Here is a 24,658-nt window from a genome sequence, read left to right on the forward strand (position 1 = left end):
GGGACACTAGGGAGGGAGATTACAATGAGGGACACTGTGGGGGGGGGGGAGCAAAAACAGGGGGACACTGGAGGGAGAATTCACACACACAGGGGGACACTGGAGGGAGAACGCACACATAGGGGGACACTGGAGGGAGAACGCACACAGGGGAACACTTGAGGGAGAACATACACACACACACACACACACACACACACACACACACACACGGGGACAGTGGAGGGAGAATACACACACAGGGGAACACTGGAGGGAGAGCACAAACACACAGGAGGACACTGGAGGCAGAATGCACACACACACAGGGAGACACTGGAGGGAGAACGCACACAGGGGGACACTGGAGGGAGAACACACACACGGGGACACTGGAGAGAGAGCGCACACACAGGGGGACACTGGAGGGAGAACGCACACACAGGGGGACACTGGAGGGAGAATGCACACACACAGGGGGACACTGGAGGGAGAATGCGCACACACACAGGGAGACACTGGAGGGAGAATGCGCACACACACAGGGAGACACTGGAGGGAGAATGCACACACACACAGGGAGACACTGGAGGGAGAATGCACACACACACAGGGAGACACTGGAGGGAGAATGCGCACGCACACAGGGAGACACTGGAGGGAGAATGCGCACGCACACAGGGAGACACTGGAGGGAGAATGCGCACACACACAGGGAGACACTGGAGGGAGAATGCGCACACACACAGGGAGACACTGGAGGGAGAATGCGCACACACACAGGGGGACACTGGAGGGAGAATGCACACACACAGGGGGACACACACACAGGGGGGACACACACAGGGGACACACAGACACACAGGGGGACACTCACACAGGGGGACACATGGGGGGGCACTCACACACAGGGACACACACACAGGGACACACATGGGGGAACACTCACACACAGGGGGACACACACACACAGGGTGATACACACACAGGGGGACACTCACACAGGGGGACACTGTGGGGTGGAGGGACCCATACATCTGTAACGCCCCCCCACACCATCACTTGTGGCGGCCATGGTGTCTCAATCTCGCCTTCACTCACCCGATGCCGATAATAATTCTAATGGCGCACTGCTCCCCGCCGGCCCCTCCACTCTTCTTGTCCATCCCAGGTGATGTCACGATGCATACGGTACAAGCACCTTGGACTGACAGGAAGGAAGGAGGGGCCGGCGGGGAGCAGTATTATTTTCGGCATCACGGCATGTGATACAACCTGCTTAAAGTGGCCTCTCATGTGGCCCAGTCTGGGCCCCTAATGGCCTCGGGCCCTCGGGTGGCGCCCGAGTGACCGACTGGTCAGTCCGCCCCTGGAAATGACATACATTGTCCTTTGGGGGGATGTTATGGGGAGATTGTCTGCAGTCTCTGTCCATCTCTTGTATCATGTCTGCAGTCTCTGATCCTCTCTTGTATCATGTCTGCAGTCTCTGATCCTCTCTAGTATCATGTCTGCAATCTCTGATCCTCTCTAGTATCATGTCTGCAGTCTCTGATCCTCTCTAGTATCATGTCTGCAGTCTCTGATCCTCTCTAGTATCATGTCTGCAGTCTCTGATCCTCTCTTGTAGTATTTTGGGGTCAGTCTGGAGCTCCTCTTTAAGTTGTCTGCTGTGTTTATACTTTGCTACATGCATAAATGTTTTTTTTCTTTTTTTAAGAACAGATAATATAAAAAAAAACTGAGTTCTTCTGACTACTTGAATTTTTTGGATGAAAACCAAGCGCAGTAATTGTGGTGCATTATGATGCATCGCAGAATCGAATGGAAACGTGGACAGGATAATCAAATCGAATTGTGAAGATACGCACCCCTACTAAACATTAGGAACATCGATTGGTCTCCTCCTCCAGGGAGTCCCATCCCCCCCACAGTTAGAACACACATGAGGGAACACATCTAACCCCTTGATCGTCCCCTAGTGTTAACCCCTGCCAGTGACATTTATACAGTAATCACTGGCTATCTGTCCGCTGCAATGTCACAGTCCCGCTAAAAATCGCAGATCACCACCATTACGAATAAAAAAAATAATTAGAATAAAAATGGCATAAATGTATCTCTTATTATATAGACACTATAACTTTTGTGCAAACCAAACAATATACCCTTACTGCGATTTTTTATTTTTTTTAACCAACAATATGTAGAAGAATATATATCACCCATTTTTGTTGGGGATATTAATTATAGCAAAAAAGTAAAAAATATTGTTGCAAAAAAAAACAAAAAAAACACAGAGGTGATCAAATACAACTAAAAGAAAGCTCTATTTGTGGGGAAAAAAGGACGCCAATTTTGTTTGGGTACGTTGCCGCACAACCGTGTAATTATCAGTTAAAGTGACGCAGTGCCGTATCGCAGAAATGGCCTGGTTATTAAGGGGGCAAATCCTTCCAGTCCTTAAGTGGTTAAAAACATTTTAATTTTCAACCAAAAGCAAAATAATTTAGTAACTAAATGATTCAATCCAATAATTTAGACTTTCCCTCTTTTTGTAAAAATCTAAGTAGCCATAAACACAAATGCAATCACCCAAAGTAATGTAATGTATCCCTTGCTCCTAGAGAGGATTTCCATGCCTCCACTCAGTGACGTGTAATCGCACCTCAGTAGGTAATAGGTTAACCCCGTGTCCCTTCCTGCGGTACCCAGCGCTCAGACAGACATCAGCTGCGCATGCGTGCAGCATCCTTTCTGCTCCTCTAAGCCCCGTAGGGATGCATTGACGTTGCAGCACATCCCTCCAGCCTCCCCCCCTCGCTTTTAAAGCTGAGCTCTGGAGCCAAGAAGCAGACATGAGGATAGAGTGAGTGGGAGCAGGCACAGTCCTCCCCCCTTCACCCACCCACCTACCTATCACCTTTCAGCCTACCCAGTGTTTATACAAGTAAGGAGTCCATAGCAGGGAGCAGAGGCAGGAGCACCACGCAGCAATGCAGACATCCATGGAGTTAAAGAAATCCATCTCTGCCCCCTTGGAGACAGAAAAGCCAGTGAAGAGCTATGGAGCAGTGGAGGAAACTGACTGGAAGGCAGGGGGTCTGGGGAGAAGTAAGTACTGCTTCTTGTATACATAGGAGCAGCCCGAATCCTTTATTGTGTTTATTCAGCACTGGCCGTGCAATGACTCTTCATTATGTGTGATTGGTGGGCACACAAGCAGAGGAGATCTTATTGGAAGCCAATCTGCTTTGGTTTTGTTAGTTAATTATTATTTATTCTGGATTTTGAAATCATACGATTTGTCTTGTCTTTTTTTTTTTTTTTTTTTTTCTTAATGTTTATTTCATTTGGAGTAATGCACAAAATATGGTTTGCATTGGCATGTGATATTATCAGCTATAAATTCACATTTGGTGTAAAGAGGCAGGTTACTGTTACTGACAGCTATTTATAACAAAATATAAATGCATTTGTTTATTTATTTCCTTGTACAAAGCTGGACTTTCATGTATTACTACTAAATATATACCTAAATAATAATAAGTGGTGCGATTTTCATTGAATCCCAAATCCATATATAGTCACATAGTAGGTGAGGTTGAAAAAAGACCATCAAGTCCAACCTATGTGTGTGATTATATGTCAGTATTACATTGTATATCCCTGTAGGTTGTGGTCATTCAGGTGCTTATCTAATAGTTTTTTGAAACTATCGATGCCCCTCGCTCTGACCACTGCCTGTGGAAGTGAATTCCACATCCTTGCTGCTCTTACAGTAAAGAACCCTCTATGTAGTTTAAAGTTAAACCTCTTTTCTTCTAATTTTAATGAGTGGCCACGAGTCTTGTTAAACTCCCTTCTGTGAAAAAGTTTTATCCCTATTGTGGGTTCACCAGTATGGTATTTGTATATTGAAATCATATCCCCTCTCTAGCGTCTCTTCTCCAGAGAGAATAAGTTCAGTGCTCGCAAACTTTCCTCATAATGAATGTAGCTGGCAATAACCCTTGCAGGGCGGCCTTTACTTTTGGGCTTACCAGTTACCTCCGCTTGGCTGGTTTTCCTGTGTCTAGGGGTTCCCAGGGTTTGTACCCAACAACTTTGGACACTGACACCATAAAAGTCCTTTAGAAAAGATTTTTATTTGCAGGGGTAACATCCAACAAGCACAGTCTCGTATGGGAACAGAGGGCAAGGATGTAGGAACTCAGGCACCTTCAACTGCTAATCTTAGAAAGTCTCTAATACCACCCAGAGAGTAGCCACTCGCAGCTGGGCTCTTCAAAGCTGAACAAATCTCTAGGCAGAGATTATGGCAGTCAGCACTTTGATCCAGAATTTGTGAAATCTTTGACCTCGAGTAACTTGTAACAGAATTGAACAGGAACCTTTTTCCTCAGTACCTGGAACGTTCTCTGTCTCCTTGGCAGTACTGGAAAAAGCGTGAATTCGTTAGTTTCCTTCACAACCCAGTAACCAGGCACTTCTCAGGATGTCAGCTTGTTGGCCCTCCGCCGAAGAGTCCTCCCCCGGTCACTTACACGAGTTGCGCCACCCCTCCAAGACGAGAGCAGACCCGGACGCCTTGAATCCTCCCTCAGTTACTGCGCCTCGGACCAGCCGTCTCCGAGACTCGGGAACAGACAGATCCTTACCCCAGACCAGGCGGATCTATTGGGGTTAGCCAACCGAAGCATGTTTTGCGGAGCAACATACGCTCCCGTGATTGGGACCCCTCGCGGGGCTACCCCTATCCAGAATCAGGAACAGGCCGCTATGGCCTCATGAACAACTCCTCAACACGTGACTTCAACATCTTAAGTACCCTTCCCCAGACTCCTCAGCAGGGCCAGGCGCACCCACTGATTGGCTCCGGGAAAGCTGTTCTGGTCCTGTTATGTGCACCTAACTGTACACATGACCAGGCCGAACTCTAACACAGCCCAGCCAAACTGATGTCAAAGTTAAACCTACATAATTAACCCTCAGAACCCCTTTACTGTTCTGAGGCAAAAACGAAATTTGTATATGACAGACACTTTGTCCAAAGTGTCATCGCTACACTAATATCCTCCAGACCCTTTATCAGCTTTGTATCCCTTCTTTGTACTCGCTCCATTTCCAGTACATCCTTTCTGAGGACTGGTACCCAGAACTGGACAGCATATTCCAGGTGCTGGACCAGAGTCTTGTAGAGCAGGAGAATTATCGTTTTATCTCTGGAGTTGATCCCCTTTTTAATGCATGCAATATTCTGTTTGCTTTGTTAGCAGCAGCTTGGCATTGCATGCCATTTCTGAGCCTATCATCTACTAGGACCCCCAGGTCCTTTTCCATCCTAGATTCATCCAGAGGTTCTCCCCCCAGTGTATAGATTGCATTAATATTTTTGCCACCCAAATGCATTATTTTACATTTTTCTACATTGAACCTCATTTGCCATGTAGAAATGCCAAACTTTAAATTTTTTGGTCTAAACATTTGTATTGTAACATTTAGCTTAAAGTAGTATTAAGGGCCTGTTCACACTGCTGTGATGTGGGAACCCTGCGAATCCACTGCGGATTCTCACATCGCATGTCTCCCGGCAGCAGTTCACACTGCCCTATATGAACTGCTGGGAGTGTCAGTTAAAAGTTATTGGGACCCCCAAATCATTTGAAAACTCGGACAGAAATCGTATCGCATGGGTGTGAATTCAATTGAATCGAATTGAAATACGATCCGATTCTGCTGTGGACCAAAAAAAGAATCCCGTGCGAGTTTTGCATAATACTATCTGTATGGCTGAAATCACATTGCACAGAGACGCATGTGATTTGCACTGCAGTGCGGTGCGAATCACATCCGATTTCAGCTTAACACATTAGCAACAGTAACATTTCCAAGTAAACTATTTATTAACTACTTGTTTATTGGGCACTTTTACCCACTTCCTGCCAAAGCCAATTTTCAGCTTTCAGCGCTGTCACTCTTTGAATGACAATTGCGCAGTCATGCTACACTGTACCCCAAATTAAATTTTTATTATTTTTTTTCCCACAAATAGAGCTTTCTTTTGGTGGTATTGAATCACTGCTGTTTTTTTTTTTTTTTGCTAAAAAAAAATTAAAGCTCTACATTTTTGAAAAAACAAAACAGTTTTATAGTTTGTTAGAAATTTTTTCAAAAAGGTAATTTTCCTCCTTCATTGATGTGCGCTGATGAGGCTGCACTAATGGGCACTGATAAGGTGGCACCAATGGAGGTGGCACTGATAGGTGGCACTGGGAGGTGGCACAGATGGGTGGCACAGATGGGCAGCACTGAAGGGCATTGATAGGTGGCACTGAAGGGCACTGATGAGGCGGCACTGATGGGTACTGGCAGGTGGCACAGATGGGTGGCACAGATGGGCAGTGCTGAAGGGCATTGATAGGTGGCACTGAAGGGCACTGCTAGGTGACACTGATAGGCAGCACTGATGATGAGGCACTGATGGGCACTGAGTGGCAGCACTGATGGGCATTCATAGGTGGCACTGGTGGGCATTGATAAGTGGCACTGGTCGGCACTGATTTGTGGCATTGCTATGCACTGGCAGGTGATACTGGTGGGCACTGGCAGGCGGCACTGGTGGGTACAGATACTTGGTTGATGTCTCACCCTCTTCGGGACCACTGTCCCTCTGATGCAAGTTGGTGATTGGCTTTTGTTTAAGAGCAGTTGGGCATATTCTTCAGCTGCACCTGAACTTTCCTCAAAGTTATCTTATCAGCACATGTACACTGAGTCGTTTCCAGGCAGTTGAAGTTAGAAGCAGTTTGTGGAAAGCAAAAAAATGCATTCAGGATGGATGTTCAGAGGCATTTGAAATGCCAAATGCTTGTAACAGCTTGTAAACATGAGTAAACCCAGTAACTTGCATTTATCCCCATTTGGTTTATAGGTGTTTTTAATGGAAATACATTTCTGACCATTTACAATATAAAAATTGCTTCTAAACGCAAATGTGGCTCAGTGCAGCTAAACGCAGCATGTAAATGTGGCACAATGGATGTGTTTAAATGTCGATTACTAGCTGTCAAGTTCAATTGTTCAGGAGAGGTTTTAAAATGTACCGTGCACATGAAGCCTTAATGTTGAACTTTAGGTATGGCTTTTGCATATTTACATGCAAGTGTGCATGTGCTATACCTGGCCCATCCCTGTGGAAGCTACAATTCTCTGTAGTGGGCACAGGTAGCTAGCTTCCAGGTTTCATGTCAAGTTGCTACCCTGCTGCAAAATCGACACAGGAGGTTTCTCGCTCACGAGCACCATTTTATCAATAAATGCAAAGAATTCTCTGACTGAACAAGGTGAAGAGGCAGGTAGTTATGCCAAGATCTCCACCCTGTTCAATCAATGGGCACTTTGCATTCATTGAGAAAAGGGCAAGACATTCTGTGACTGGTGACCCAGGAGTTAGTGGCAATTACTGTAGTAACATAAATGTATCATTTCCATGGGGATCAGGCAGGCATGACACATGCATACTTACATTGGTCTAAGCTGGACTAATGTAACAATGACAGAAAAGTCATACCTAAACTTCAGCTTTAAAACGGTAGTAAACTCCACTTTGTGATTCTTTTATCTACAGGTAAGCTTATAAAAAGCATACCTGTAGGTAAAAGGTATATCTTCTAAACATGCACCATTTATGAGATATTCTCTTGTTTGGCAGCCCGTAACGTCACTGGTGCATGTGCTATGAAGAATCGACATACCCGCAGCTGTATATCCCAATACTAGAGATCTACTATAGATCTTTCTCCATCCTTGATTACTCTAGAGTAGTGATGGACGAACGTTTCGCCCGGCGGTCGTTTCGCGGCGAATTTCCGACATTCGCGGTCCGCACGTTCGAACGCCTTTTTCCGTCGTTCGCCGCGGCGGACTTACGTGTTTAATGTATACAAGAACTTTAACCTTTGGTGACACGTTTATCATGTGATACAGGACAGCCAATTGAGACATGACAGCACATGGACACTTGTACATTCCCCCTAACCTATAAATACACCCGATCCGGTGGCCATTTTACATTCTTTCTTCTGTTACGATAGGGACAGGTTCCTGTGTGGAGTAGGGAGAGATAAACCACTAGCTATTTGGTACACAAAAGTTCTTTTCAGGACTGGTATAGGTGTTAGGTGTTGATAGGTTTGCTGTGCTGCTGATTCTTGCAGCAGCCTGAGTGTCTTTTGTTAGTTTAGAGAAAGGGAAAGGACGGTGTATGCTACAGGGACAGCCAGATTAGTCTTTCATCATCATCATCATCATCATCATCATTAGCTGTTACTATCAAGGTCCACAAAAGAGCTGTTCCAGTAACCACTAATCGTTCTCTTTTTTTGCCAATTTGTATAGGGACAGGAAGGAAGCAGTGTTGTCAGGCAGTGAGGGTAATTTTAAAGACTTGCTGTTATTATTAGTTCCACAAAGGTTCTTTTCAGGACTGGTATCAGTGGTACAGTAATAGGCTTGTACATGTATAATATTCTTTCTTCCAAATATAGAAAGGATATTATACTTGACTGCTGCCCTTCTGCTGCAGTCTGCTAAACATTCACAACTCACTTGTTCCACAAAAGTTCTTATAAGGACTGGTAACTTGGTATAGGGTGCTACGGTACATAGGCTTGAGTGCGGTACAGTCTGCTGTTCTGTAAGGACCGCTATCGGTCCACAATAGATAGGGTTGACGTGCACCACTGCTGACCGCTGCCCTATACTGCAGCAGTCCTTCAGCGGTATAGGGACTGACGTACAGTCTGCTAAACACTAATACACAACCTGCTTGGTCCACAAAAGTTCTTATAAGGACTGGTAACTTGGTATAGGGTGCTACGGTACATAGGCTTGAGTGCGGTACAGTCTGCTGTTCTGTAAGGACCGCTATCGGTCCACAATAGATAGGGTTGACGTGCACCACTGCTGACCGCTCACCTATACTGCAGCAGTCCTTCAGCGGTATAGGGACTGACGTACAGTCTGCTAAACACTAATACACAACCTGCTTGGTCCACAAAAGTTCTTATAAGGACTGGTAACTTGGTATAGGGTGCTACGGTACATAGGCTTGAGTGCGGTACAGTCTGCTGTTCTGTAAGGACCGCTATCGGTCCACAATAGATAGGGTTGACGTGCACCACTGCTGACCGCTCACCTATACTGCAGCAGTCCTTCAGCGGTATAGGGACTGACGTACAGTCTGCTAATCACTAACACACAACCTGCTTGTTCCACAAAAGTTCTTATAAGGACTGGTAACTTGGTATAGGGTGCTACGGTACATAGGCTTGAGTGCGGTACAGTCTGCTGTTCTGTAAGGACCGCTATCGGTCCACAATAGATAGGGTTGACGTGCACCACTGCTGACCGCTGCCCTATACTGCAGCAGTCCTTCAGCGGTATAGGGACTGACGTACAGTCTGCTAAACACTAATACACAACCTGCTTGGTCCACAAAAGTTCTTATAAGGACTGGTAACTTGGTATAGGGTGCTACGGTACATAGGCTTGAGTGCGGTACAGTCTGCTGTTCTGTAAGGACCGCTATCGGTCCACAATAGATAGGGTTGACGTGCACCACTGCTGACCGCTGCCCTATACTGCAGCAGTCCTTCAGCGGTATAGGGACTGACGTACAGTCTGCTAAACACTAATACACAACCTGCTTGGTCCACAAAAGTTCTTATAAGGACTGGTAACTTGGTATAGGGTGCTACGGTACATAGGCTTGAGTGCGGTACAGTCTGCTGTTCTGTAAGGACCGCTATCGGTCCACAATAGATAGGGTTGACGTGCACCACTGCTGACCGCTCACCTATACTGCAGCAGTCCTTCAGCGGTATAGGGACTGACGTACAGTCTGCTAATCACTAACACACAACCTGCTTGTTCCACAAAAGTTCTTATAAGGACTGGTAACTTGGTATAGGGTGCTACGGTACATAGGCTTGAGTGCGGTACAGTCTGCTGTTCTGTAAGGACCGCTATCGGTCCACAATAGATAGGGTTGACGTGCACCACTGCTGACCGCTGCCCTATACTGCAGCAGTCCTTCAGCGGTATAGGGACTGACGTACAGTCTGCTAAACACTAATACACAACCTGCTTGGTCCACAAAAGTTCTTATAAGGACTGGTAACTTGGTATAGGGTGCTACGGTACATAGGCTTGAGTGCGGTACAGTCTGCTGTTCTGTAAGGACCGCTATCGGTCCACAATAGATAGGGTTGACGTGCACCACTGCTGACCGCTGCCCTATACTGCAGCAGTCCTTCAGCGGTATAGGGACTGACGTACAGTCTGCTAAACACTAATACACAACCTGCTTGGTCCACAAAAGTTCTTATAAGGACTGGTAACTTGGTATAGGGTGCTACGGTACATAGGCTTGAGTGCGGTACAGTCTGCTGTTCTGTAAGGACCGCTATCGGTCCACAATAGATAGGGTTGACGTGCACCACTGCTGACCGCTGCCCTATACTGCAGCAGTCCTTCATCGGTATAGGGACTAAGAGTTTTGTCACAGGGTCATTTAAAAAATGACAGGCAGAGGAAGAGGCAGGCCCTTCCGCAGGGGTGGTAGGGGTAGGGCAGGAGCAACAGGCTTGAGCCAAAGTGGGAAGTTGCAGAAGGTGCGTTCAATTACTTTAAAGGATGCACCAGACTTGGTTGAGTGGCTCGCTCAGCCTTACTCTTCTGCACCCTCCTCATCCTCTCGATCTGCACCCTCTTCTTCACTCTCTGCTATGTGCACCCCCAAAGACACTACCACTAACAACACGACCACCACCACCACCACCACATACCTTCCGCTTGAGTCACTGGAATTATTTTCCGATCCATATCAAGAGGACATTTCTGATGCGCAGCCACTCTTGGTATTGGATCAGGAAGAGGAGGTAGCAACAAGCGCTACTCAGCAGTCTGACGCCAGTACCCAGATCAGCCCAAGGAGGAGGTTGGTCCCCGGTGTTGCTGCCTACTCCGAGATCTCTACTTATAGCGGTGGGGAAGGTGACGTTGATGATGACGTGTCTAGTGATGTCACGTGGGTGCCCACAAGAGAGGAAGAGGAGGGGAGTTCAGAGGGAGATATGGACCAGCAGATAGGGAGGAGAAGCAGCAATGACTTACATTGCACAGCAGGGACAAAGCAGACTGCAAATGTATCAGGAGCGAGTCATCGACCATGTACGGTCACATCTGGCGCTCCCAGGACACCGGCACATGGCTCCGCAGTGTGGGCTTTTTTTAACGTGTCCGCTGCTGACAATAGCGTTGCCATCTGCAATCTTTGCAGTCAACGCGTTAGTCGCGGTAAGCCCAATACTCACCTAGGGACGACCGCCTTAAGAAGGCACATGAGCAGCCATCACCGAGCCCAGTGGGAGCAACGGAACACACAAAGCCACACTGCAGGCTCTCACCGTCCAGCCTCGTCTTCTACTTCTCCTTCTCCTCTCTCCTCACAATTGTCCTCCACTCCACCTTCCATCACGCCAAGCTCACATTTTTCTGCAAAAAGGCAGGCTTCCGTGGGCCTAATGTTTGAGCGTAAAAAAATGATGACGCCGGATAACCCTCTTGCCCAACGGTTGGCGGCTGGCTTGTCAGAACTCATAGCCCGCCAACTACTGCCATATAAACTGGTGGACTCGGAGGCCTTTCGCAAATTTGTGGCCATTGGAACACCACAATGGAAGGTCCCAGGAAGGAAGTATTTCTCAGAGAAGGGCATCCCAGAGCTATATGGCCATGTTCAGCGGCAAGTGAATGTATCTCTGGCACACAGTGTCGGTGCCAAGATACATCTGACCACAGACACGTGGTCTAGCAAACACGGGCAGGGAAGGTATATCAGTTTTACTGCCCACTGGGTGAACCTTCTGACGGCCGTCAAGCATGTAACCCGTGGCACCCGTGTAGATTTGGTTTTACCGCCACGGATTGCATGCAGGCCTGACTCTTCTTCTCCTCCTCCTACTCCATCCTCCTCCCTCTCCTCCTCAGCTGCCTCCTCCTTTTCCGCTGCTAGCGTCTCTTCCACTGCACCGCCCAAGCTCCCCAGAACCTATTCCACATGCCAGGTGAGACGTTGCCATGCCGTGCTGCGTCTGTTGTGCCTGGAAGCAAAGAGCCACACTGGCCCGGCACTCCTTTCAGCTTTGCGTTCACAGGCAGATGAGTGGCTAACACCGCTCAATTTGACAGTTGGTAAAGTGGTGTGTGACAACGGTGCCAATCTGCTTAGCGCATTGAAACAGGGCAAAATCACGCACGTGCCGTGCATGGCACACGTCTTAAACTTGGTCGTGCAGCGATTCCTTGTCAAATACCCTGGGGTCCAGGACATCTTGCGTCAGGCAAGGAAAATCTCGGCCCATTTCAGAAGATCTTACACGGCCATGGCTCGCCTTGCTGACATTCAGCGGCGACACCATCTGCCGGTCAGACGTCTTATTTGCGATTGCCCGACGCGATGGAACTCAACCTTCTATATGCTTGATAGGCTGCTCCAGCAGAAACGTGCAGTTAACGTCTACCTGTATGAACTCTGCGAAAGAAACGGTTCTGGGGAGCTGGGTTTTTTTTCACCGCGCCAGTGGCTGCTCATGCGCGACACATGCAGACTTCTGCGGCCATTTGAGGAGATCACCAAACTGGTCAGTCGCAGCCATGGCGCCATCAGTGACATGGTACCTTATGCCTTCTTTCTGGAGCGTGCATTGCGTCGTGTCATTGATCAGGCTGTGGAGGAGCAGGAGCGGGAAGATGAGGAAGTCGCAATGCTGGATGAATTCCCAGGGGGGGCTACTCTATCTGAGACAAGTCAACAACAGGAGTCTGATGAGGAGTCAGAGGAGGATGGTGCCGGGGCGGATGAGCAGGAGCAAGAAGAGCATGCTTTAAACCTTTCTGGGATCCCTGTTGTGCGAGGATGGGGAGAGGAGAATGAAGAGGACGACATTATCCTGGATGATGAGCAGGAGCCAGGCCACCACACCGCTTCCACTTTAGTGCAAATGGGGGCCTTCATGCTCCAGTGTTTTAATAGGGACCCCCGTATAAAAAGCATGAGGGTCAAGGACCAGTACTGGGTGGCAACGTACTTAGACCCCCGGTACAAACACAAAATGGCGGAAATGTTACCGCCGTCGCAGAGGGCTGTCAGAATGCAGCACTTCCAGGCCTTGCTTCGAGAAATGCTGCATTCTGCTTTTGCGTGCGCTGGCAGAGGAGCAATTCCCACTCCCAGAGAAGGATTTGCGGGTACCAATCCAACAGCGCCTGCAAGAAGAGGCCGGTTTGAAGATGTGTTGGTGACTTCGGATATGAGGTCATTCTTTCAGCCGACCCATCGACAGGTGTCATCCGGATCCAGCATCAGGGAACGCCTAGACCGTCAGGTGTCCGACTACATTGGGTTAACGGCCGATGTGGACGCTCTGAGGAGTGATGAACCCCTAGACTACTGGGTGGGCAGGCTTGACCTCTGGCCAGAGCTTGCCCAATTTGCAATCGAACTGTTGGCTTGCCCCTCATCCAGTGTCCTGTCCGAAAGGACGTTCAGCGCAGCAGGGGGGATTGTGACCGATAAGCGTACTCGCCTAGCTCACCACAGTGTTAACTACCTCACATTTCTAAAAATGAATGAGGCATGGATCTCGGAGGAATTCAACACATGTGACCAGTAGACCATGTATATGTCTATAAACTATTTTTTTAATCAAGCACACAGACCTTCTTAATTCATTTGGCTCACTTCCTTGACCCAAAAAAGCACACCGTACTATATGCCCCTACCCTCCTCTTTGAAGAGGTTGAGCGGTGTCATATTTCTACTGGGGCTGCTTATGATATCCCTGTGCTGTGCTGACTTCCTCCTGGGGGTTCTTATTATGAAGGGATCACACTATCCCTGTGCTGTGCTGACTTCCTCCTGGGGGTTCTTATTATGAGGGGATCACACCATCCCTGTGCTGTGCTGACTTCCTCCTGGGGCTGCTTACGGTGCTGCTGTCAGTGCTGTATGTCACGGTGCTGCTGTCAGCGCTGTATGTCACGGTGCTGCTGTCAGCGCTGTATGTCACGGTGCTGCTGTCAGCGCTGTATGTCACGGTGCTGCTGTCAGCGCTGTATGTCACGGTGCTGCTGTCAGCGCTGTATGTCACGGTGCTGCTGTCAGCGCTGTATGTCACGGTGCTGCTGTCAGCGCTGTATGTCACGGTGCTGCTGTCAGCGCTGTATGTCACGGTGCTGCTGTCAGCGCTGTATGTCACGGTGCTGCTGTCAGTGCTCTGTATTACGGTGCTGCTGTCAGATGCCTCTATCACGGTGCATGTGTCATTCCGGTATGTCACGCTGCTGGTGATCATCTCCTGCACCCTCTTCTTTGCCTACCCTGGTCCCTGACCTTCCCTCTCCTCCATTGCCTTCATTAGCTCCATAGTCCTGAATTGTTAGAACAATTTCCCAAATAAAATAAAAATGCTTGTAGTTATCGATCCCAAATTCACCTCATACATGTATTATGTCATTGTCCAGATGGTGGGACTACGTTTTACCCCCTAATAATTACCACGTGGCCGCAAATTCGACATGAAGGTTTGCAAAGTTCGCCTCCCATTGAAGTCAATGGGGCCCGCGGCGAACGTTCGGTTTCGCGAACGTTTGGGTCCGTTCGCATTTCGCTTTCGCGAAACGTCCCGTCGGAAGTTCGTCCATCACTACTCTAGAGGTTCTTCCCCTAGTGAGTAGTTTATGTTGGTTTTTAGCCCCCAAGTGAATTACCTTACATTTCTCCACATTAAACTAGACATGTGCGATTCGTTTCGTACGAATTTCCCTAAATTCGTACGTTCGGGAGCATCCAAAATACGAATTGCCATGCGTCCGAATTTTGTACGAAATACGAACTTTTGTTTACGAATCCCCAGGAGGAAGTCAGCACAGGGATGGTGGGAGTCCCTCATCTAAAGAAAATTCTATTTCGGATAGGAAATTCAACGGAATTTCGTATTTCGGATAAAAACCAAACTTCCATCAGCATCGACTGTTATATTGAGGTATATTTTTGCCTTTAAATTCATCGGAACAAACGTTCGTACAAGTTAACGAACCTAACGACAATTCGTATTTCGTACGAATTGAAATTGAATTTCGGACACGAAATATGAAGTATGAATTCATTTTAATACGAACCGTAATGGAACAGAACAAAACAAATTTATTGACAGGGCCCGTGTCTACATTAAACCTCATTTGCCATGTAGTTGCCCACTCCATTAATTTGTTTCAGGTCTTTCTGTAAAGTTCCTAAATCCTAATGTGAAGTTATTGCCCTGCCTATTTTTGTGTTGTCTGCAAAAACTCAGATTGAGCTATGTATCCATTCCTCTATAGCAGAATACGTCCCAAGATAGAGCCTTGGGGTACCCCACTTACCGCTCCAGACCAGTATGAGTATACGTTATATATCACCACTCTTTGGATGAGCCCCTGTAACCTGTTTTCTATCCAAGAACAAACCTTATCGTCCATGCCAACAGAGCTCAGCTTGTAGATTATGGGGAATTGTATTGAATGCTTTTTCAAAATTAAGATACACCACATCCACAGGCCTCTCCTATCGAGATGGCAGCTCACTTTTTTATAGAACGTTAACAAATTGGTCTAGCAAAAACGACCCTTCATAAACCCATGCTAATTGCTACTAATGATACTGTTATCTACAGGAAATTCTTGGATATAGTCCCTTATCGCCTCCAATCATTTACCCACTATTGATGTTAGGCTGACTGGCCTGTGGTTTCTAGGAATATGTCTTTGCCCTTTTTTGACTTTTTGGCTTTTCTCCAATCAGCTGGTACAATTCCTGTCATAATGCTGTCCACAAAGACTAGGAATAATGGTCTGGCTAGTTCCATGATCCTGAAATACAAGACAAGAAAAGCATTCCTGTTCATTTCTGTGTGGCAAGACGAGTTCAAACCAGTAAAACAATAATATATACTGTGTAGGGCGTGCACATAAAAATATGGGAAGTACAGCCCACTGGTACCTCATTTTTTTTCTTTTTATTCAGGCATGACTGTACTGAGTCAATCTCCCTTTTTTCAGTAATAGGGTGATCTTGGAATTAACCTACTTGCGATGCTAGAACACACACCATTGAATCGTTGCTGCCTCTAGCAGTGGCGCGATAGGGGGTGGCTACTGGTTCTATAGCCCTGAATCTGGGGCCCAGAGTCTCTTACCTAGGGTTGGCTGGGGGCTTCATCTCCTCAGCTGATGGCCGGGAGAGGAACATGACTAGTTAATGTTATCAAGCACAAGTTCTTATCTATATTCAGCAGTCCGACAATTTAATCATTGTCCTGATGTCCACTTCTGTACCAATCTACCAGGCAATGTAATTGTCGGGAACAGCACCCCCCCCCCCCCCCCGATGTAAGGGGGGGGCTCTCTGGGGACTCTGATGTAATGAGGGGGGCTCTGATGTATGTATGTGTGTGTGTATATGTATGTGTGTATATATATATATATATATATATATATATATATATATATATAGATAGATAATATATACACACACATGTATATTATATATATGCGTATGCCCGCCCAAGCGTATGACTTTCTTTACTACACTGCTATGGGCTCTAGCCCCAGATCTTTTGTAGACCTAGCAATGTCCCTGGCCTCTAGCATTAAGAAAACTTGATGCAAGTATAAAGTAAAGAGGTTTATGACAACCACCAATAAGATTCAAACCTCATACAGAAGTTTGAATGTAACAGGTAACACAGGAAGCAGTAAAAGAGCAATTTACAAGTCAACGTTTTTTTTAGGTTTAATTTTATCACAGATGAGTGAGCTTTATGACGTAAAGCTTAACTCCAGCTTTGCTAACACTATAAACAGTTCACTATGACTTTCTTCACTGAGCCATACTCTGCCATAACCATCCGCTACATACAGTAAACAGCACTGTGTTCCAGCAGCGGTATAGGGGTTTTCTGTCAACAACAGCCAGAACAAAAGTGAATCAGGCTGAGCAATGCTCAGCCTTCATAGGTAGCCTTGTATTTTTATCAGTAAATACAAGGCTTCCTCTGATTGCCTGAGGTAGAGAGGTGGGCAGAAGACATCACAAGGGCTGTGTTCTGGCAATGGTATGGGAACTTTCCATCTGTAGCCGGAAAAATTTGTATTTTATCACTAAATAAAAGGCTTCATCTGATGGACTGAGATGAAGATGTGGATGGATGTCACAATCTCCACCTCACCTATTCAGAGAAACCCTTGTATTAATTGATAAAGATACAAGGCTACCTGTTAATGACTGAGCAGTTCTCAACTCGACTGGATTTTTTTCCAGCAGCAGTTGTAAAGTCCTTGTACTGCTGCTGGAACACAGCCAGTTTGGCCCACATTTTACAACATGCTTGGTTGCTAAACACACTTAAAGGTTCACCAATAAGATTAATCATAATTTATGGTAGAAACAAGCATATTATTATTTGTACAAATGGATGAGAGCCTTTAAGAAAAACCTGCATAGGGATAAATATATAGGTGCCAATGCTGACCCTGTTTCTGAAAATGCTGGTTTCCTGGCTGTCATGGTATTTCAAAAACTTACATGCATGTTATGCCTTATGCTTGAGGCATGTTGGTGGATCAGGACTCAGACTTTGCTAGCGCCTTGCTTGAAAAAAAAATCTGCTTCAAATTAGGGGACTGTCACCGATCCGTGATCCGAATGGGTCAACCTGTTCGGATCGACACACCCCGCACTCCGCGGAGCACTCCGCTGCCTCGGCCATCTTGGTACAACCGACGGCCGTTTACAATGTGATCGCTCTGTCAAATGACGGAGCGATCACTTGTAAACAAACCGGCGTCATGACCTCTCTCCCCTCTGTTTACTGATCTGTACAGTGGAGGGGAGAGATCGGATGAAAGCAGCGCTGTGGGCTGGATCTGAAGTGCACACAGTGCTGCTCTGTGACAATTGCAGTCACATCCATCCATGCTCAGCCATCCCTCCATACTCTGCAGCACCCTGCCAATATTTTGCAATACCCTACCAATACCCTGCCAATACTCTGCCATACCCTGCCAATACTCTGCCATACCCTGCCAATACTCTGCCATACTCTGCCATACCCAGCCACACTCTGCCATACCCAGCCATACTCTCAATACCGAGCCACACTCTGCCATACCCAGCCACACTCTGCCATACCCAGCCATACTCTGCCATACCCAGCCATACTCTGCCATATCCATCCATAATCTGCCATATCCAGCCATACACAGCCATACTCTCCCATACCCAGCCATACTCTGCCATACTCTGCCATACCCAGCCATACTCTGCCATACCCAGCCATACTCTGCAATACTCGGTGATACCCAACCATACTCAGCGATACCCAACCGTACCCAACCATGCTCAGCCGTACCCTGCCATACTCAGCCAATATTACAGTGGGGGAGATGACGTGTCCATTACAGTGGGGGAGATGTCCATTACAGTGGGGGAGATGACGTGAATATGACAGTGGGGGAGATTGTGGATATTACAGTGGGGACTATATGGTGGTGGAATTTTCACCGGTTTTTGCAAATTCAACTACTATTTGCTGATCCAAAAAATTATCTGATCCGTGACTCTGATCCGAGGAACGATCCAATCTGTGAGTTTTTTGATCCGTTGCACCCCTACTTCAAATACTATCACTCCTTTAGGCCTTGGATCACATATATGTGGCTGCTATTTTCAACCTGGGGTCCGGTGCATTCCTGTTCACCAGACCCGAAAATTCACAGGACCCTTTTGGAATTTGCACCATGGGCATCTCGAACATGTGTGAACTGGCTCCATTGAGAGCCGGTCACGCTCGCATGTCATAAAAATTGGATGCGGTGAAAACCGCATCCAATTCGCACATATGTGAACCCAGCCTGACACTTTCTCTCCATCCTTGTATATAATCTGAAGCATAGGATTAACATTTTCTATCAAGACAGACGGTGCGTTACATAACAACACAGTGCAATTAGTCCATACCAAAATATTTATTTAGTAAATTATATTTGCTTTATAAACAAGCTAGAAAATTACCAGTTTTTTTTCTAGGCCTTTGTTATTTTTTTTTTTTGTTTTTCTGCCATGAGTATTATAATTCTTTTTTTGTTGGTCTTTTACTTTATGTAAAAAATAAGTTACACCATCTTGTATCTTAAATGTTAAAAATTTTTACTTTTATTGACCCGTGCTGGCTTGGTTGTGTAGAAAGATGATGAATTGGAATCGCTAGTGAAGAGTTAACGCATGCCTGCTATGTATTTGATCAGGCTATTTTAAGGAATTCTTTGATTCCAGAACATGTAGAGCAGTGAGTCATTCAGATAAGCAATAATATCTGATAACTTTAATGAGTTACTGTGAAATTTTATACCAAAAACAGAGATGAACGAATAATAGAAAATCTGCTCTGCCAGTGGTTCGGCAGTTTGGGACGCTTCACAGCCCTAAAAAGAATGAAATGCACTTCCTCATAGCACTTAATAGGAAATTATACTATTTCCTTTTTGTGTCACTGTTGTCACAGGTTGAGGGGTTCCTTATTTCAGAGCAAAATGGATGACTCTGACCCAAAATTTAACTTTAAAAGTAAACTACCAAATTATCTAGAATGTGTACCACTAGATGCTGACAAGTTTGATAACCCATAAGCCTCTTATCTCTCTCCAAAACCTTGATGAAATAACTTCTGCATTTCCAAACCATTCACTTCACATTAGGAGATTATTATTCCCCAATGCCAGGAATGGCACTAGGCTATCAGCGCTTAACCACTCATGGGAAATGTGAATGATGTAGTTAAAGAGTAATTGATAAAATGAATAAAGACAATGGTACAGGCCAAAATTAATACAGACCTCAATTATGGGGGAGTTTGTTTTATAAGCAGGTAGCCCTTATAGCTAGACAAAAGGAACTGATGACTAGGGATGAGCTTGGTGTTCGAGTCAAACGCATGTTCGACCCGAACACCGGCTGTTGGCCCGTTCAGCGAATTCCGAACGTTATGGGTTCGCACCAAATTCGTGTGGCGCTCACGGCCCACAATGCACTGTGCCATCGCAGTGCATTGCTGGCTCACGATTGGCCAAGCATGCACTGTGACCCTGCATGCTTGGCTAATCACAGCGCCGGCAGCGAGAAGAGCCATAATTGGCCACAGGCAGGATGCAGGGAGCCGGCCTTGTGTAGTGTGTTCCGGCGTGCAGGGAGAGAAGGATAGGCAGGGACAGTGTGTTGTTTTATTGTGAATCTGCAGGAGTTAAAGTGGGTGTAGTGTGCCTCCAGCACAGTATACACCTGTAGCTACCCTTTATTGCTGGTGTTCTCTAATACAGGCATCTGCAGCAGTTAAAGAGGGTGTTGTGTGCCTCCAGCACAGTATACACCTGTAGCTACCCTTTATTGCTGGTGTTCTCTAATACAGGCATCTGTAGGAGTTAAAGTGGGTGTTGTGTTCCTCCTGCACAGTATACACCTGAAGCTACCCCTTATTGCTGGTGTTGTTCTGTTTCTGTAACACAGGCAGGCAGCTGCAGTAATTACAGTCGGTGTACTGTGTCATCTGCTCAGTGTGCACCTAGATCTACCCAATTGCTGGTTTTCTCCCTGCAGGCCATTACTATGTCTGGAATATCTATGTCTGGAAGGCCAACAATGAGAGGTAGACAGTCACGAGCCAATAAAAGAGGGCAAGCAGGCTCTGTGTCTAGAGACAACAGTGCTGGTCGTGAACGCGGTGCATCGTCATCAGTACGTGGCCATGGGACACACTTGTCCTTATTTTTGGCAGCTGGACGTGTTGAGCCGCATCATGCTAAAGACTTGGTATAGTGGATGACCAAGCCCTCCTCATCCTCTCTCACCCAGGCTCAGGGTACTAGCAAAGCAGCTGCCAACGCATCCTCTTCCCTCGTCTCAATATCATCAGTCACTCCTTCCCTAGACCCACCATGTCCTCCTGAGGAGCCCCCAAACTGTTTGAGCACAGTGTACATGCTCCAGGAGGATGCCCAGCATTTTGAAGGCTCTGATGATGATACCCAGCTAGAGGAAGGCAGTAGCCGGAGCGCAGAGAGAGGAGATGCTCAAGAAGGACAGCAATCTGGCAGTCATGTGCCACCAGCTGCAGCATACTGCCAGGTTTTCTCCAGTGATGAAGAGGGAGGGCATGATGAGGTCACTGACTCCACGTGGGTGCCTGATAGGAGAGAGGAGAAGGAGGAGGAGGCACATCTCCCCCTCCTCCGGGGGCCAGCTTAGGGGCAGCACACCGACTGAATCACACTGCAGAGCTCCGCCTGTGCAGGGCGCTGCCTCTTCGCATTATTCCAAAAGTTCTTTGTTGTGGGCCTTTTTTGAGACGAGTGCATCAGATCGCACTGCTGCTATTTGCAACATATGTCTCAAGCATATCTTGCGTGGCCAAAACATCAGCTGCTTGGGCACCACATGCTTGACCAGACATATGTTGACCTGCCATGCAGCTCGTTGGCAAGCTTACCTTAAAGACCCACACCAAAGAATAAAGCGGACCTCTCCTTGCTCCTCATCAGCTGGGATCTCCAACCCCACTAGACCTTCAGTCCTCTCTGAAGCCTGCATTGAGAGGAATGAAGGTGTAGAATTAGGTGTGTCACAGCCAAGTACTTGCGGGCACTCTGCTAGCAGTACACCCACATCCGATTGTAGCAGGCAAATTTCCCTGCCCCAGCTGCTGGACCGTTGAAAGAAGTTCAGTGCCAGCCATCCACATGTCCAGCAGTTGAATGCTAGCTTGGCTAAATTGCTAGCACTTCAACTCCTGCCTTTTCAGTTGGTAGACTCTGCCCCCTTCTATGAGTTTGTGCAATGTGTGGTTCCTCAGTGGCAGGTCCCCAAACACCACTTTTTCTCACAGAAGGCGATGCTAGCTCTCTACTGTCATGTGGAAGGCAATGTCCATGTCTCGCTGGACAGGGTGGTCAGCGGTAAGGTGCATACTACCGCTGATTCATGGTCCAGCAGGCATGGACAGGGACATTACCTATCCTTCACGGCCCATTGGGTCACTCTTCTGGCAGCTGGGAAGGATGCAGGACAAGGTGCAGTAGTGTTGGAGGTTGTTCCACCACCACGCCTCCAAAATGCTAATACTGGTTGCGACACACCTCTCTCCTCCACCCCCTCCTCTTCTTCTTTCTCCCTGGTCTTTTCCAATGCTTTGTCCTCGGAACAGGGCGTTCAAGGGGCTACGCAAGTACGCAGGCAAAAAGATGCCATGCCGTGCTTGTGCTGGTTTGTTTGGGGAACGGGATCCACACTGGGGCAGATATTTTGTCAGCTCTGCAGGGGCAGGCCGAGAGGTGGTTGACGCCACGCCAGCTTAAGCCAGGAATGGTGGTTTGCGACAATGGCACCAACCTCCTCTCTACCCTCCGACAGGGACAACTGACCCATGTGCCCTGTGTGGCTCACGTCCTTAACCTGGTGGTGCAGCGGTTCTTGGGCAGGTACCCGGGCTTACAGGATGTCCTGAGGCAGGCCAGGAAAGTCTGTGTGCATTTCCGCCAATCGTATAATGCCAGTGCTCGGCTGGCTGAGCTCCAAAAGGAGTTGAACCTGCCCAAGAACCACCTTATATGTGACATGCCCACCAGGTGGAACTCAACATTGGCCATGCTGCAGCGGCTGCACACGCAGAAGAGGGTCAATGAGTACCTGTGCGACTACGGCACCAGGACAGGGTTAGGGGAGCTCGTTTTTTTTTCACCACACAAGTGGGGCATGATCAGGGATGCATGCACTGTCCTGTCACCATTTGAGGAGGCCACGAGGATGGTGAGCAGTGACAGTGCATGCATCAGTGACACTGTACCTCTTGTCTACCTGTTGGAGCACACGCTGCATGGAATAATGGACAGGGCACTTGAAGCAGAACAGAGGCAGGAAGAGGAGGACTTCCTTGCCTCTCAAGGCCCCCTTTATCCAGACAGTGTTCCTGCTGCCCCACTCATCACACAGGAAGAGGACGAGGAGGAGGAGGCTTGTGTTAGCATGGAGGTAGAGCCTGGCACTCGGCATCAGCAGCAGCAGTCTTTTAGGGATGATTTACAGTCCCAAGAAACCCGTGGACTTGTATGTGGCTGGGAGGAGGTGGCTGCTAATCATGTCGTCCTTAGTGACCCAGAGGACTCTGGAACGAATGCCTCAGCTAACCTACGCTGCATGGCCTCCCTGATCCTGCAAAGCCTGCGGAAGGATCGATGCGTTCAGACAATTTTTTAGTCTGCAGCCCCAAGGTCTGATCGGTTCTAGCAACCATCGCCAGAGTCTGATTTACATGGTGCAGGAATACCTAGGGGCAAGGTCAGACTTGGACACCTTTCCCACCGAAAATCCTCTGGCTTACTGGGTCTTGAGGATGGATCACTGGCCAGAGCTTGCACAGTATTCAATTGAGCTACTGGCCTGTCCTGCATCCAGCGTTCTTTCGGAATGCACCCTCAGTGCTGCTGGAGGCTTTGTAACCGATCACAGTGTGTGCCTGTCCACCAACTCGGTTGATCGACTGACCTTCATAAAGATGAATCGGTCTTGAATCACCACTAGCTACCAAGCACCTGAAGCTGTTATAACCAAATCATTTTTTTGAAATGTCACATCCCTTCAAGACTGCCTATGCTGATGCTGAGTGACTGTCCTGTTATGTTGACTGACTATCCTCTTCCTCCTCAATGATCCTGCTGATAGCTTGAAAGAACATTTTTGGTACTGGGTGACACCACCAGCCCAATTTTTCAGCCCCTGTTTAACAGGGGCGTGTAATTACAATTTTGGATGCAATGCTTTGCAGCAGGACTCATTCCTGCACTCCAACTAGAGTATATGGGAGAGGTTGCAGTTTCGTGGCAGCAGCACTGGTGCCTAAGGCCCAATTTTTCAGCCCCTGTTTAACGGGGCATGTAATTACAATTCTTGAATATTTCACAGCAGGGCCCGTTTCTGCGCCCATCGAGAGTAACTGTGAGGACTTATAGTGTTGTGGCACCAGCACCACAACCACCAAAGGACCAATTTTTCTACCACTGTTCAACAATGGCATGTAATTACAATTCTTGATATAATCGTTCACAGCAGCGGCGCTGCAGCGCCCACCAAGAGTCACTTTGAGGGCTTACAGTGTTGTGGCAACACCAACACCTTAGGCCCACATTTCTGCAGAGCATATAGGGCAGGGCCCTACTTTCAAACATCCAACTTACAAACATCTACTTGCAAATGGAAGGAGACAACAGGAAGTGAGATGAAAAAAGACGGCGGCCAAAAAATTATACAGGGGTGATAATCCTTCCCTATGTTTTCCAAAAAGCTTAAAAATAGATTTTTTTGACTGGAGCTACACTTTAAAAATGTACAAGTTCAAAATTACAAACAGATTCTACTTAACACAACAAACCTACACAGTCCCTGTCTTGTTTGCACCGCATGTATACTCCTGTTCTGAGTATATAGGGCCTAGGGGCCGCTCGCCTTTCCTTTTTTTAATTTGGGTACGGG

The 24,658-nt window shown here is 47.3% G+C and overlaps 1 protein-coding gene across 2 annotated transcripts in view; it reads left to right on the forward strand.

Moving 5' to 3' along the window:
• Positions 1-2,750: 2,750 nt before the first annotated feature.
• The window catches only part of BMERB1 (bMERB domain containing 1), a 589,325-nt gene continuing 567,417 nt past the window's right edge, over positions 2,751-24,658 (forward strand). Inside the window, exon 1 of one of the 2 annotated variants that reach the window (XM_077448915.1) lies at positions 2,751-3,093. In XM_077448915.1, the coding sequence (XP_077305041.1) occupies positions 2,976-3,093 (118 nt within the window). In that variant the 5' untranslated portion in view covers positions 2,751-2,975. The remainder of the gene's footprint in view (positions 3,094-24,658) is intronic. The other variant, XM_077448916.1, reaches the window with a different exon arrangement.

This window comes from Lithobates pipiens, unplaced genomic scaffold, assembly GCF_037356315.1.
Source record: "Lithobates pipiens isolate NorthernLeopardFrog02 unplaced genomic scaffold, aLitPip1_a1.2 Scaffold_22, whole genome shotgun sequence".
NCBI classification, from domain to species: Eukaryota; Metazoa; Chordata; class Amphibia; order Anura; family Ranidae; genus Lithobates; species Lithobates pipiens.